Source organism: Choloepus didactylus, chromosome 5 (genome assembly GCF_015220235.1).
Source record: "Choloepus didactylus isolate mChoDid1 chromosome 5, mChoDid1.pri, whole genome shotgun sequence".
Lineage (NCBI taxonomy): Eukaryota > Metazoa > Chordata > Mammalia > Pilosa > Megalonychidae > Choloepus > Choloepus didactylus.
In genome coordinates, this window is record NC_051311.1 from 148,603,347 (window position 1) to 148,618,357 (window position 15,011).

The 15,011-nt window shown below is 39.8% G+C and overlaps 1 protein-coding gene across 4 annotated transcripts in view; it reads right to left on the minus strand.

Annotated features, from left to right (window-relative positions):
* Positions 1 to 15,011, minus strand: part of AMPH (amphiphysin) — a 254,072-nt gene that overhangs the window by 149,897 nt on the left and 89,164 nt on the right. For 3 of the 4 annotated variants that reach the window (XM_037837113.1, XM_037837110.1, XM_037837111.1), the window contains exon 2: positions 2,219 to 2,299. In XM_037837113.1, coding sequence (XP_037693041.1) covers positions 2,219 to 2,299 — 81 coding nt within the window. Of the gene's footprint in view, positions 1 to 174; positions 280 to 2,218; positions 2,300 to 15,011 lie in introns of those variants that run through there. The other variant, XM_037837112.1, reaches the window with a different exon arrangement.

Genomic DNA, 15,011 nt, shown 5'->3' on the forward strand with positions numbered 1-15,011 from the left:
TTTCTTGAACATTATAGAATGACCTATTTTGATTACGTACCAATTGCGTATGGTCAGAGGACTATGATATACTGCACAAATCTAAATATGGTTCATCTTATACTGTCAGGAATATTTTTTTGGATTTGAACAAAAGCAATTCATAGAAAAAAACATGAAATTTTGAAGTTTTACCCTGATTGTGGAGTCTTCTAATATTCCTGAGGAAATCAAGTTGTTGGTCTTCAAGAATAACAGTCAACTATTTGCACCCTAACATTTGAAAAATGTCTGCAGTGGCAAGGATGGATGGTGGAGGAGCATTATAAAGTCATCCCACACTGACGCTCCTTGGGCACAGGTCACTTCACAGATGGAGTCGGCGATTTAATCAACTGCATTTTTCTCTGGCCCTTTAGACAAAAAACAATTGTAGCTGGTTCAGCCAACAAAGCCCAAGAAAGAGCAATAAAAGTTCACTGAAACTGGAAAATGCCAAGTGCTTCCTAATAATGAATGCATGTCTGAACTTGATGCCTCCCAAGGTTAGCCTTCTGGAGTGCTAACATCAAAATGCCATAAAAAAGGGGATAGAGAAAAAATCCAGGAGCATAAAACTAATTAGATCCATAGGGATTCACCAGACATGAAAATTAGGTTTTAAAGGATAGAGTGTAAAGCCTCAAGTAGGGAAAACTGTGAGCATGAATCACCTGTTCCATCTGAAATCAGCCCCTTAAAGCAGGCATTTGGGATTGCCTTGCAAAGTAACAGGGCATTCATTAACAAGATTTCCTGCAGAAAATTCCTTCAGTCCAAGATAATGATGCCTATGTGCATTTCCCAACTGCACGAGTAGATGTATGAGAACTCACCGAATGAGAACATAAGAAGACGTGTATGACCTGTTCCCCTGGAGTCTTGTGGAGACTGGGGGACAACTCTTTTTGTGCACCTAGACCCCGCATTTCTCTAGGAATCCCCTTTTGTACATTCATTAACCCAAAGTTCTCTATAATTCTCAATTATGTGGATACATTCCATCTCTCTTTCTGTTACTGTTTTCTTCTCGAACACCTCTCTTTTCTCATTTCCAGATAGAAAAGACTGCAGTCATTCAGAATAAATTGGCACCTATCTTCACAGGTCCACCCTTAGCCTTGGGATGAGATTAGAGACATTGGGAAATGTGTTTCGATGAAGAGTGGTCTACACGGCCATCTATCTGCTGGATTTGAGGACCCCTATTGGTGAGGAAAAGAGCGGGCATGTCTCCAGTGGGAGAAAAAATGGGACACCTGATGATACACATAAGCAAGAAAACTTCTAAGATCAGGGATCTGCAAACAGGAGTAAAGGGAGTGAAATAAACCCCGGATCTTCCAGTAACAGGTGTCATCCCTGAGACCATGATTCTATCTGCAGGCACTGGCAGCTCCAATGCAGCAGGAAAACAACTCCTTGCCCTCACTTTATCTCCACACCCATCTTCCAGAGCCTGCTGCCCAGCCCTCCTCCCACCCCAGCTCTGGTATCATCTGTAAAGAATGATATTCTGGCCAATTATCTAAGCCAAATAAGTAACTTAAAAATTAGTGTGATTTTTTTCACCATGTGTGTTAGACACACAGCAACCCAGTAAAGGAACAAACAATGCAGTTTCTCAAATGTTTTTCATTATCACCCCCGAGGAGCCTTTATAGATAATTTTGCCTAATCACCACCCTCCAATGGACTTTTAATAACACAGGTTTTATACTTCATATCTGCTTATGTATGTATATCTGTGCTTTATTCCTAAAAAAAGATTTTTTTCACCAACCCCTGAGGAGCAATCTTCACCCCTCTGGGGAGCATACAACCCCCACTGAGAATGCACAATCTTGAGGCATGCAACAATTGAAATAATTTTGCCAGAAGCATTTAACTACTGCATCTCTAAGAAGTACTGGAAGATAAATCACCAAACACTTTGCCTTTCCTTTAAATCAGTCCATTTTGAAGAGGTCCAGAGGAGCAAAGTACTGCTCAATCTCCTGAGATTTTAAAATGCAAATCCTCTTCCTGCACTGCCAACTACCTCTTCCTTCACCTTCCCCTAGAAGCTCCATAGAATTACCAAGTGTTATCCTCAAGTTAATGTCATCTTTCTATAACCTTAATGCATTTTAATCTTATATGTAAACAGAAACACAAATCAATCCATTTCCCACTCCAGAAACTAGATAAAGGTACTTACTTCTTGCCGCTTGAAGTTCTGGACATATTCTTCAAACTGTTCATCTTTTGTCTCATCTGCTTTCCCAAGCTTCTGAAGGACCTAGTTTGCAAATAAAACAAAAAGGTGTTATTTAATAATGTCTTCAAAATAAGACGTGCCTTGTTAATTGATAGGCAGAGAAAGGCTGATGTTCTGCTCTTCAGAGGAGACTCCACTCTTAGCACAGCTAAGATGTCAAGGAGACATCTCGGCTTGGTGGCTTTGGCTTTGGAGTTACAAAATCTGGATTTTAATCACAATTCTACCACTTACAGATACATAACCTTGAGCAAGTGCTGTTCTACAATGCATTTATTTACATGTACATCAGTGTCCTCAGCTGTAGATGAGTTAAAGACAGAAACAATGCCTTATATGTCTTCGTTGTCCAAACCATTTGGCACAGTGTTTGATGCATATATAGATATTTAACTGTTTGATAAACAGTGAACTAAAGTTGTATTCTACTTCATAAAGATACTATTAGAATTACTGGAATCAAGCACATAAGAAATTTGTCCCCACCATCTTCTGATACCCCATTCAATTCAATAAACACTCAAAGAGGCCTGGGGATACACAAGTCCCCAAGCTAAGCACTGATCATCCAAAGATACAAAGATGAATAAAACAAGGCTTCAGCACCTAATTTTAAGAAACAAAGTCTAGTGGGGTAGACAACACAAATAACAAATCAAAGCACCGTAATAAACCCTCTGAGAGGGTTGCAACGTATTATTAGCAACACACTTAGAGGTGACATCTTTGGGGACTATTCCATGGAGGTTTTTAAAAATGTGCTCTGTCAGAAGTTCTGGCAGACAGGATGTGGTAAAGTACATTCCAGCCAAGGAAACTGCCTTACACCAAGGCTGTTGGAAAATTCACTATACACTGAGGTACTAGATGTGAGTAGTTCCACTTGGCTAGAGCACAGGTCCAGATCCCAGGAGCAGCATTTCTTAGAGATACAGCAGAAATTTACCTCGGGATGGAGAAGAGGGACGGTGTGTGCCACCAGCGAGCTCATTATCCTAAGAACACTTAGGCAAGAATGTGAACATGCCATAAGCACTGCCTTCTAGGAATACACAGCATCCGTGACATTATCAAACATCTTATGTACACAATATAACATTCAAGTATTAAAACTTACAGTCATATGGATCATTTTCTAGGACAAGATTTTGCAACAGAGTATAGAAACGTGTTTCCCAACGGCAAACCTATTACCTTGTACAAACCAAGAAGTTTTAATGCGGACTTTTAATGCAAGGATAGGGTAAGAAAAATCCTCCCAAATTTGTAAAAGGGCAAAAGAGATTACTACTGGGTGCTCTTTCAGGCCAATGCTGGGCTTGCAGTTTTGATTGACAACCTATTGACTGGGCTATTTTACGACGCCATAAGGGCAGAAGATAACTTGAAGAATTTTGCCCAGAAGAGATGCAAATAGTTTCTGCCTAGTGGAAAGGATAACCCCAAGGATTACAGTTTATGACCCCATAGGACATTAACCAGTTTTGTATATAACCCAAAACTATTATCTTAAAATTCCTTATTAAATACTCCATAAAAAGTCACCTCTTCAAATGCACTTTGAACCAGTTTTAACATCTTACTGATGCCTCAGTTAATGAGTTGAACAAAATCTTTGACACGTGTTTAGTTTGAGGTTTGTCTGAGAATCCTGTTTTTAACTTTGGAAAAAATTTAACAACTGGCAACATAGAAGTGATACACAAATGGCAAGATATTGTTACTATAATTTTTGCTACTATTATTGTAACAGAGATAGGTCAAAGCAAAATTATATAGGCCACTCTTGCAAGAGAAATAAAATTCAAGGATGTGGGGATTCTTGGCCTTGTGATAAGATCTCCTCCCACCCACCCACTTATTTTTATTCGAAGTATATAACTTTAAGAAAGAAGAAGCTGACTTCATTATTTCTTTCTTTTTCCCCCCTTTTATATTAAGGCTAGGCCTCATTCAAGATACTTGGAGACTACTGTGCCTGCCCAAGAAAGATGTTTCTTACAGGCTGCATATCTTCAACAGTGGAAAGATGATATGAAGGCCCCCAATTAAAGTCCTTTATTTAAATTTCAAATCATGGTCTCTTGCTTTTTGTGTTTCTAGAAATCGTAAAGTATAAAAAATAGCAAAACAAAAAATAACGGTCCATAGAGAGATGAAACATGGATCCACACCTTCTCCTCTAAGGAAAATAATAAAAGGAACCATCACTCCCTGGGTTATAGCAGGTCCACATCTTGATGCCAGCTGCCTTTGACCGTAGCAGCCACAGAGGAGGGGTGGGGAAGGCCGGGACAGGGGCCTTTGTGAAGAACCTTCTCCATGCAGCCACCTCAGCAGGGGCTTTGTGTATGTTGTTTAAGCTGATCCCTCACAACAGCGTGCTCATCCCTATTTTATAGATGAATGAAAGGAGACTCCAAGAGGTCAGACAACCTGCCCAGGATCCTTCCCTTTGCAAACAACAGAACCCAGATTCAAACCAAGTTCTTCTACTCCATTCCTCACACTGAGGATAGGACCACCAAAGGGCTTATCCACCCAATAAAATGGATTCCTAGTCCATGATCCAGAAATATAAATATCAAACTTATCTAGAGATCAAAATACTAGGTGGTCTGAGGGAGGGATATACATGACAGGCACTGAATTATTTGCCTTATTTCTACATATCTACTCCAATCAAAACAATGATGATTCTTCCCAATAACTCTCATTTACTGTACCTTTCTGTTTCTCTTCTTTTTTCCATGCATCTTCAATCTCTTATCTAAATTACAGTAAGAACCACTTTGCTGAACCATTACATACTACCATCACTATCCTCTCTTCTCAACCTCTAATGTTGCCAAACTCTTTTTTCTAACATGCCTCTAAGCCCTACCATGGTGTCTTAAATCACCAAAAATCAAATCCAAGGTTCTCATGAAGGTTTCTCCAAAGGTCCAATCCCTGCACGAAATTCTTATATCTCAAGGAAGGCAGTAGGTACAAAAAAAAGCAATGTTTGGAAAGGAGATGAGACACTTGGGTCCTAGTCCTTGGACAGCCATTGTGGAGTACAAGGGAAAATATTGGGCTTGCATGCTGGCCCCTTCCAATGCCTTTGGAATCCTACTTTTTCACAGATTCTACCCTGCTGAATCCAGACCTGACCTCAGAATAGTTTGCATTAAATATGTCTAAGCGTGCCTGTGAGCTGAAACCTCCTTGCCATCCCTGACTTAAGATACAATAATGCTTCTAAAAGCTCTGAGTTTTTGATAAACAATACTGCATTCCTGAGTTGACTCTTCCCACCATTCCTATCCTACAAAAATCTCTCTTGCACCATTTAATCATGAGTTTCCCAGATACTCCATTAAGCCTACCCAGTCCAATACAAGATATCAGCATTATCTTTTCCCCATTTAACCTTTAGGTACCAAAACTTGTACAGTAATAGGTTCCTGTTATTTCCGTAATAAGTAACACTTACATTGAGCTTGACTTTCCCAAGGACTTTCCATGTTTTGGCTTATTAATTCCCACAACAACCCTTTTGGGTAGGTACTATTACACCCACTTTACAGATAAGAAAAATGAAACACTGTGTTTAGGTCACTTGCCCCAAGTTCACAGAGCTAGTCATGGCAGAGCCAGGATTCTAACCCAAACAGAGTACCCCACTATAAAGACAGTTCGTACACTTGCTCCGACTTTATCAATATCTTTTACTTCATGTGCCAGTTTGAATGTATTATGTCCCCCAAATGCCATTATCTTTGATGTAATCTAGTATGGGCAGACGTTATCAGGGTTGATCAGATTGTAATTCTTTGAGTGTTTCTATGGAATGCGCCCCACCCAGCTGTGGGTGATGACTCTGATTGGATAATTTCCATGGAAGTGTTGCTCCACCCATCCAGGGTGGGTTTAAGTTGATCAGTGGAGCCATATAAATGAGCTGACATAACAGAAGGAACTCAGCGCAGCTGTGAGTGACGTTTTGAAGAGGAGCAAGCTTGCTGGAGCGGAACATCCTGGGAGAAAGCCATTTTGAAACCAGAACTTTGGAGCAGACGCCAGACACATGCCTTCCCAGCTAACAGAGGTTTTCCGGGCGCCATTGGCCATCCTCCAGTGAAGGTACCTGATTACTGATGTGTTACCTTGGACACTTTATGGCCTTAAGACTGTAACTGTATAGCCAAATAAACCCCCTTTTTATAAAAGCCAATCCATCTCTGGTGTTTTGCATTCCACAGCATTAGCAAACTAGAACACTTCACTTTCATGTTGTACCTGCCATATCTTCCAAAGAGCAGTGGTGAAGACCAATATGTTCAAAGTAGTAGAGGCTTCAGAATTTCTACATGAGATGAGCTTAGATGTGGCAATTTGGTTTAGAGGAGAAAGCTCTTCGGAAATCTCTTTAAACTGTGCAAAGCAAGCACACTTTTCAAATCAGATTCTCTGTTTTTTGTGAGGATTATGGGAGAGATGACGGGGACGATGGAGTTGATTTAAAAGCCTACCATCTCCTGCTACCATCATGACAGACCTGAATTTGAGTCCATTTACTACATAGGCAAGAGTTTTTAACCTCTATAAACCTCTAGTCTATGAAATGGGAAAATAACATTATCTACTTCACAGAATGATTTTAAATGATTAGCAAGAACTTACATACTTAGCAGAGTCTCCAGTATGTATTCAATGTTTGCTAAATGTTTGCTACTATCATTATTATCTTTCTTACATTTGTTTGCTCTATGCATGTGTACAGGTGTCATGCTACCACCAGTTTAAACTACACTCAAAGGACACACAGAGGTGTAGTGTTAAGCACAGGCTACCTGATTTTGAAATGTTAAATTTGCTCTACCCATCACTCTTGGCAAGCACAACATCACGTATATAATTCAGGCCAATCGAATACAGTTAAAAGCCTTAAGTTGCCAGTCATCCCCAAATAACCTGGATGGCCACAAATCCAAACTTCTTCTGAGAAAGGCAGTATGAATTGAAGCAGCTCGTTTTCAGGCCAGGAAGCATTCTTTGAGTCAACAATGCTTTCCAGAAGAGGAGGTGAAGAAGGGAGAGGGAGAATGAGCGAGCTGAAGAGGGCAGCCCAGTTGCTTTGTCAGGTCACTCAAGAAAATAGAAATAAAGAAGATGGAAATAAGGTACAGATGCACAGATAGGTCTCATTGTAAATGTTACTAAAATACACAGAACTGTTTTTAGTTGAGTAAAAAAACATTTGGGAAGAGAACGTAGTAAATACGCAGTGGTGAAACAGCAAGATAAAAACACAAATATTCCAGAATGCACAAATGATTCTTACAGAGGAACGTAATTTACCAGGACATGAGTAACAAACTGTTGTTGCTGTGTTTAAAAATTATGGTAGCAAGAAGATAAATGATATTATTCTTTGGGAATAAACAGAGAAACTGGCTCCTGTGAGCAGCAAGACAGTGATAAATATGTTTTTGTAGACATTTTCTTGCCTTTTTTATTTCCTCTTTGGGCTCTTAGTTCATAGTGTTTTGAATAAACCTAAGTATCTTAAAGTACTTACCCAATAAATCAGAGTCCAAGTAGATTCCTTCAACAGATAAATTTTCTTTGGAGGAAAATAGTAATTATTCTAAGTACATCAGTGAAAAAATGATTGTTTAGTCCATTCTAAAAATAATTGTTGATAAAAATATGCCAGTATTGATTTCTTTCCTCTGGCATTAACAAAGATATATTTTTTTTAAATGAAATTGCCTATAGACTCACAAACACATTATTGATTATTGTCAGCCCACTTCATATGTCAAAATTATATATAAATAATATGAAAGATATTATTATTCCTCATTGCAAATTTGTTATTTTTTAAAAGCGAGAGGGATTCAGTATCATAAATGTTAAAGGAAATAATAAGCAATCTATTAACTACTAAATCTCCCGTCACTTCTATAAAAGTCTCCTTCTAAAAAAGTATAGAAAACACTGCATTTTAGGAGGAGCTGGACACTGTAACTAGGGAAGAAATTGATAAGCACAAGAAACATGAGATTATGCATATATGGAAAAAAAAGTAAAAATATGTCAAAATGTTAACAGTAGTAATTTCTACTCAGTAAGAATAAGGATGATTATTTTCTTCTTCATACTTTTCTAGTTTTTTCTATTATTTTCTCAATGTTATATGTTACTAACAAAATCAGGAAAAATCATGAAGATAAATAAACAGTTCCCCATACTGTTGTCGTGTAAATAAGTTGTTTATGGACTAGATGTTAGTACAAGTTAAGTGGGTTTGTTGGTAACTGGTCAGAGGACTTATCTCAAAAGAAACTGATGAGTGAACTAAGATCAAGTAGAAGGAAGCTTTCCATAGACGATCTCAGGGACAAGAGGGAAATGGTTCAGATGTGCCACTGGAAAAGGTAAGACCCAGAAACACACAAAAGGACTTTGGGATGGAACTGAGGGCCCAGCTGAGGCAGAAAATATGGATGTCTAAGTGGCTTTGTTATTTTTTTTCCCCCAGCGGCCCTGATATAGATGATGACCTTGAACACAAAGAACATCTAAGGCCCCGAAGACATAGAAACCTCACTGAAATAACTAAAAACATATCTTTTGCCTTGTTTTATGTCACAAATATTTGACAGTGAGTTTATAATTTAGGTGGCCTCTCAGTCACCTCTCCACTGGCTATGTTGAAAATACCAATTAAGCCTGAATGGCTTGGCACCACTGACATTATAGAAGGATCACCCTATATTCATGTATTGAAAATTCAGATTTTAACAACAACATGGCATACCATCTGCCCACAGGCAAAAGAAAAAGAGCTCTGTGCCTGGTGCATTTTGATTTAGGTCTTAGGTCTTATATTTTAGAGATAATTTCATTTAGGTGGACACTTTACTCATATAAAACAATAGGGTTTTTGTTGTTTTTCAGATGAAAAATAATTTTCTAAATTGAAAATGCTTCTTTAAAATGCACCCCTCTTCAGTGAAATCCTGAAATATTCTCCTAAGGCTGTGGACTCATCCTCCCACCCTCAGCCTGACTTCAAAATTACTGATCTAGTCCTAAGAGACATTATGACATAAGAAAATAAAGCAATTAAAGAAAAAGAAAAAACAGGAATATGGTAACTTGGAATATTTCATCTTAATAAATCCTCTTTCAGGGTCTCCTTAAAAAAAGCAGCTCCCCAGCTTGGGTTGTAAAAGCTGCTCCAATGATGTGGCTCATACAATCTTTTCTAAAATAATTGCCCATGTATAAACTTCCAAACTGCCCAAGTAAAGTCCCTGAAAATTCAGAACTCTGATTTGGACAGTTTCCCCACACCATGGGAGACAAGTCAAAATTCTGATCGAGTTTCAAATGCTCCTAGTCCAGTGCAAATTAAATGTCAACTATTATAATGATAGGAGAACCAGTAAGATAACTGCTGCTCTTAAGATCTTAAATTAGGAACAGAATGCTACCCATGTTGGTGATTTTCAAAAAGGTAGTCAGTGTTCTAAAATTAAAGAAAATGCTCACAGTCATCATTCCCAACTGGAATGCCAAATATTAAAAAAAAACAGATCAAAGCAAGGTCAAGCTATGGTGAGGTATGATCTGAAGCGGAGATCAAAATGTTAAGAGCTAAGGATGTAGACTACAAACTAGTTTAAGATGAAGGCAATGGGGGCTGTCAGTGACATGCTTTTATGTATGGTCTGATGCTGGGGCAAGATTAACGACTTAAAAGTGCACCGAGGATTAGCCACTAGGACACCTTAAAAGGATTCACGCATCGGATGAAAGCTCAGACCAAACTTCCAACTCTGTGTGATCCGTCCTTCCTTGAGTTAGGCTCTAAGTTAAGGAGAGAATCACAAATTTAACCAGCCCTCTCCAAATGAGGCGGCACCCCCGTCTTCAAACTTTCTGCCTTTATAAAGAAGAGCACATAGAATGATATAGACATTATCCACTGATGCCATGAGTACACCCCCTGAGATGGTCATGACCTGTTCTGGATAAGGCATGGAGGGCTGGTCTTCCACCTCTGCCCATCTCCAGGTGATTCATTCATTCATCTGCTCATATACCCCTTTATCCACCTGCTCACTCAGTGAGCATCTGTCAAGTGCTCACACCAATACTGCACAAAGGTCCGTGAACTATGACTGCAGGGAGGTCCTCAGATGAAGGTACGTGAAGTGGCCTACTGCACACGTACTGCCCCCGTTTCCCAAACCTCAGGGCACTGGTCCTTTGCACTTTTTCAGGACTTAAAAAGTGAGAGAAATAAGATGAATCACTAGAAAATCATCTTTGGGTATGGGTCACATGCCCTTTCAGGTCTGGCACGTTGTCCTCTGTGGCATTTATTTCTGTACTATCATGACATCCACTCCTAGCTCTAGCAGATTTCAACCATATCCTGGTCATTGTTTCATCAAAACCTCATCAAAGCTGACATGAGTCTTCCTTCTAATTCTGAGAAACCCTTTTGGGGAAGCAAGCAAGGGTGGATACAAGTGAGAATGCTGTCCCGTCTAAGCAGACCTAAGACTTAAGAAGTTAGAGAATAGCGTAAAGTGGAAAAAAAGGACAAGTTGTAGACATGAGTAGGTTTATCCTAAGTGGGACACAGGCAACCAAGAATTAGAAAGCAATGGAGGAAAAACAGTTCAGGAAGCTGGAAGGGAAACAGAGGTAAAGGAGAAGGACCCTAAAACTTAAATACAGTAAGCACTGGGCAGCGTTGCTTTCCAGTCATGCATCTAACTTGTCAGGTATCATGTTCCAGGATTTTGCTCTCTTCTATTCTCCCCACTCTTTTAGAGTTGAAGATATCTAGGTTGAGTTCTGACATTAAAAATCCTGGCTGGAAAAGAGACCATGAGGAATCTCAATCTAGCAAAGACAAATGGGTTTTGTGACCTGGCATCTGACGCCCTTCTCTCCTCCAGGAAGGTCAGGGGCCTGTTCTCTCCTGCTGAACTGGATCACTTGTCTCATAGAGCTCTTTTCCATGGAAACCTGACACTTCCAGAATGCAACCCAGAGTATAACGTTTACACCAAAACTTAGTCACATGGAAGCCTGCTGAATCCTGCCAGGTGATCCCAAGGCCCTGAGAGCGGCCACATTTTCCTTCTCCAACAGCCCCCTCAAGGAGAGTGCTGTCTTACAGTATTGCATAGGATCATTCAAGGATCCTCCAGCTTCGTGAGATCATTTAACTTAACCCTCATGCTCCTTAGCTAGGGGGAGATAAGCCTCCATTTATTACTGGCCAGATGTTTGAGAGGAACATCTGCCAAACTGGTGCCATCTTAACGTGGAGGAGCTGCCGCCTTCACGGACGGCCATGGGAGCCAGGGAGGGCTCTAGGCCCTTTCATGAGTCCTGCACACAGGCTCCTCAGCTATGCTATGACTCGCTTACCCACCGCACCAACAAATGATGAACCATCAATCTGAAAACTGACCAGCCGTGCAATGAGAAAGATAGTGACTCAGGTAGAACAAAAAGTCCACAAAACCTTACCCAGGAATTCAACCGGGAGATGCGAGATGCCCAAGGCAAGAGGGGGCTGTCAATACTGATGGGTAGGAAATAGGTAAAAGGGGGGTACTTCAGGGAAGAGTACTTGCTTTGCTCCCTCTTGTGAAAATGCTCCATTTTAATAACTCCATAATTCCCTAATTTATTAGCTATCATCAATGGAAATTTAAAATACCAAGCACAGTTCCAAATTTCTTATATCTAAAAAACTTATTTAATCCTCCCAAAAATCATGAGTTAGGTTACTATGATTATCCTCGTTTTACCAATAAGGACAGTAGAAATTAGAGAGGCCCCTTCTTGCCACCACTCACATTCATAATTTTTATTATCCTTAATCTTTGCATCACAAAACCTATTTTCAACAAATCCTGCCAACTTCCCTCTTGTACTAGCAGCGTTCTCAAAGTTGAGAAAACCAGGAGCATTCACTAATTAGAAATCATGAGGAGGATTTGTAGAATCTTGATCCACCTTTGTCAATATCTCCTATATTTCAAGAGGTTAATTAAAAGGTTGAGATGGGCAAATTTGGATATGGCTGAAAAAGATGGTCAGTAAGGCAGGATGTTGAGTCAGATAAAGTTTGAGACTAAAATCTTTAGTAACGGACAACGATAGAGCACTATCTCTTCACAGGAATTTGGGATAACTGTGTATAGGCTTTGTGCCCCTTGTTAATCAGGAACATAAATAGAATAAGAAGGCTGTATCCTTTCTACTTTGCAGGGATGCTGTGAGAGTGTGTTTTAAGCTTATGTAAGGCTGGGATTTGGTTTCCAGCTGCCCTTCTGATCTTTACCATTTTCTGGAGCAGTGTTTCCCAAAATGTTCTGTGGGACATAATCTCAGGAATCTATGTATTAAAAAAAAAACTCTAAAGTAAAATCTGTTGAAAAATGCCAAATGCTACCTATCCTTCTGTAGAGTCTCAATGAATATTGTTAAAGGATAAAAGAGGTGAAATCATGCCATAAAAATATTAAATGAGCACTTGTCCATTATTCGTAATTCATCAATTAGTGATAAAACTGGTCCAAGTTTCATCAATTAGTGATAAAACTTGGTCCAAGAAGTCGAAGAACCACACTTAATGTGCAAAAATGGATGCTCAATGAATCTACCAAGAGAAGAGAAATGGATCTAACCATAGGGCAATTGTCAATTGCATCCTACCTGACGTAATTCCTAAGTCTTTCATACTTTTCCCCATCAATATGAACATATTAAAGGCTCCAAGAAGTCCTGCAATAAAGATTACACTTATGGAACATTATTTAACCCTATGTTTCCCTAAGAAACTTACTCAAAGGACACCATTTACATCTTACAATGCTACTCGTCCATGGAGCACAATTTAAGGACTACACAATCTTAAGGACTTCCCTTACCTTCCCTACAGAAACAGGTGCAGAACTTTGTATGAATCCAAGATCCCCAGATTATTTGTAAGGCGGCTTCTCCTGGTGCTTTCTAGAAGAAAATACTCTGTTTTAAGAGTAAAAGGAACTGAGATTGGAGCGGGAAAGAAATCCTTGACTGAGAAGCACAGGTATAAGTTCTAGGAGGATGTGAATGCTTTAGCATTGTTGAAGTTTTAAAACAAGGAGTTAAAACGGCGAATGTCCCCGTGGACAGGAACAAAATGACCTGAAGCAACATAACAGAGTAATGGGGGAGCACTGGCTTTGAACCACACAGGAGCACATCCCAGCCCCGCCCCTCAAACCTGGGCAAGGCTCTTCATCTTTCTATGTCTCAGTTTACTCAGCTGTAAATCAAGGATAATACTAGCACCTAATTCAAAGTGTGGGTTGGAAGATTAAAGGATGAAATACATGTACAACTTGTATTTCATTGCCTAGCAATAAGTGCTCAGAAAAGTTAGCTATTATCATGTCCTAATACACAGTGCTCACCTATCTTTAAATACTTGAGGATAGGGGCCTGGGGGTGATTCCTAAGGTACAGGTCTATCCTGAGGTCCTGGGATTCTACAAGTCCTCCCTGGAGGTGACTTTTCCTTGCTTTGATGAAGATTCACCTATGAGAACAATGTCACTAACCCGCAGTCTCATCAGCTGAGGCCTACAGAGTAAATAACACAAAAACCAGCTGTTGGTCTCCCTTGAAACAAGTAAAAATGAGCAACCCCTCTCTGTAGACAAGGGGCTCTATATCTGGGGTTTATGGATAGATGCCATGGTGTCCATGACTGCCCTGCAATTATATGCCTACTATAACATGAATGGGCCTCTTATTTCAGAGGAGGTCCACAGCTTCCATCAGATGAACAACAATTCTTCTGAATTCTAGGAGACATCACAGGAAAGAAAATAAGTGCCCAAGACAAATAAAACCCGGCCTAGCTCCATCACCTATCAGAACTGGATAAGTTCTGCAAAATTTCTTCACTTCTTTGAGCTTCAATTTCCTGGTCTTCAGAAATGAGGAGAATAATAACAATTCCTCAGGGCTACTGGGAAGGTTAAATGAGAACACAAGCCAAAGTGCTAATCCAAGGCCTGAAGCTGAAAGGGGTTCTTGGATGGTTAATTCCCCCTTTTAACATTCTCTCTCCTTGATTTAACATCCTCTTCTTAAGTCCTTCCATGAAAGCTTAGTTAACTCTGGATTGCATGAAATCTAACGAAGACTCTGAGGAAAGTTAAATATATTGCCAAAGGTCATATCTTCAACATTCCCAGACACAGAGTGGCCTTTCAGGACCAATGGGACCCTGGAAAGACTATGAAAGCATATTTATTTACAGTGCAGTCTTCTGGAAACTCTGACTTCATACTTATCTTCTGAGAAATTCTCTAACTCCAGTATCCATGCATGTGCCAGTAACATTGCCAATGCAACCACAAAAAGCCTAAAGTAGCTACCAAGATTTCTATAAATGTGTTTTTGGTGACTTCTCCATATTACCCTAAAGAAGCTGAAGAGAGTTTTAGAGCAGCAGGAAATGGAATCTTTCCAGTGACCCTCTTCCCAACCAGAAGGCCAGAGGCCACCATCAGATCTAAATGCATCTCCTGAATCAGGAGGATCTGGGCCCAGGGCTGAGGGTGAAACCTGCCCTAATACCAAGAACAGCTTGCTCTTCCCTGTTTAGGTTTTATTTTCAAGACTGAAAGTGATCTACAAGTACAGCATTTTT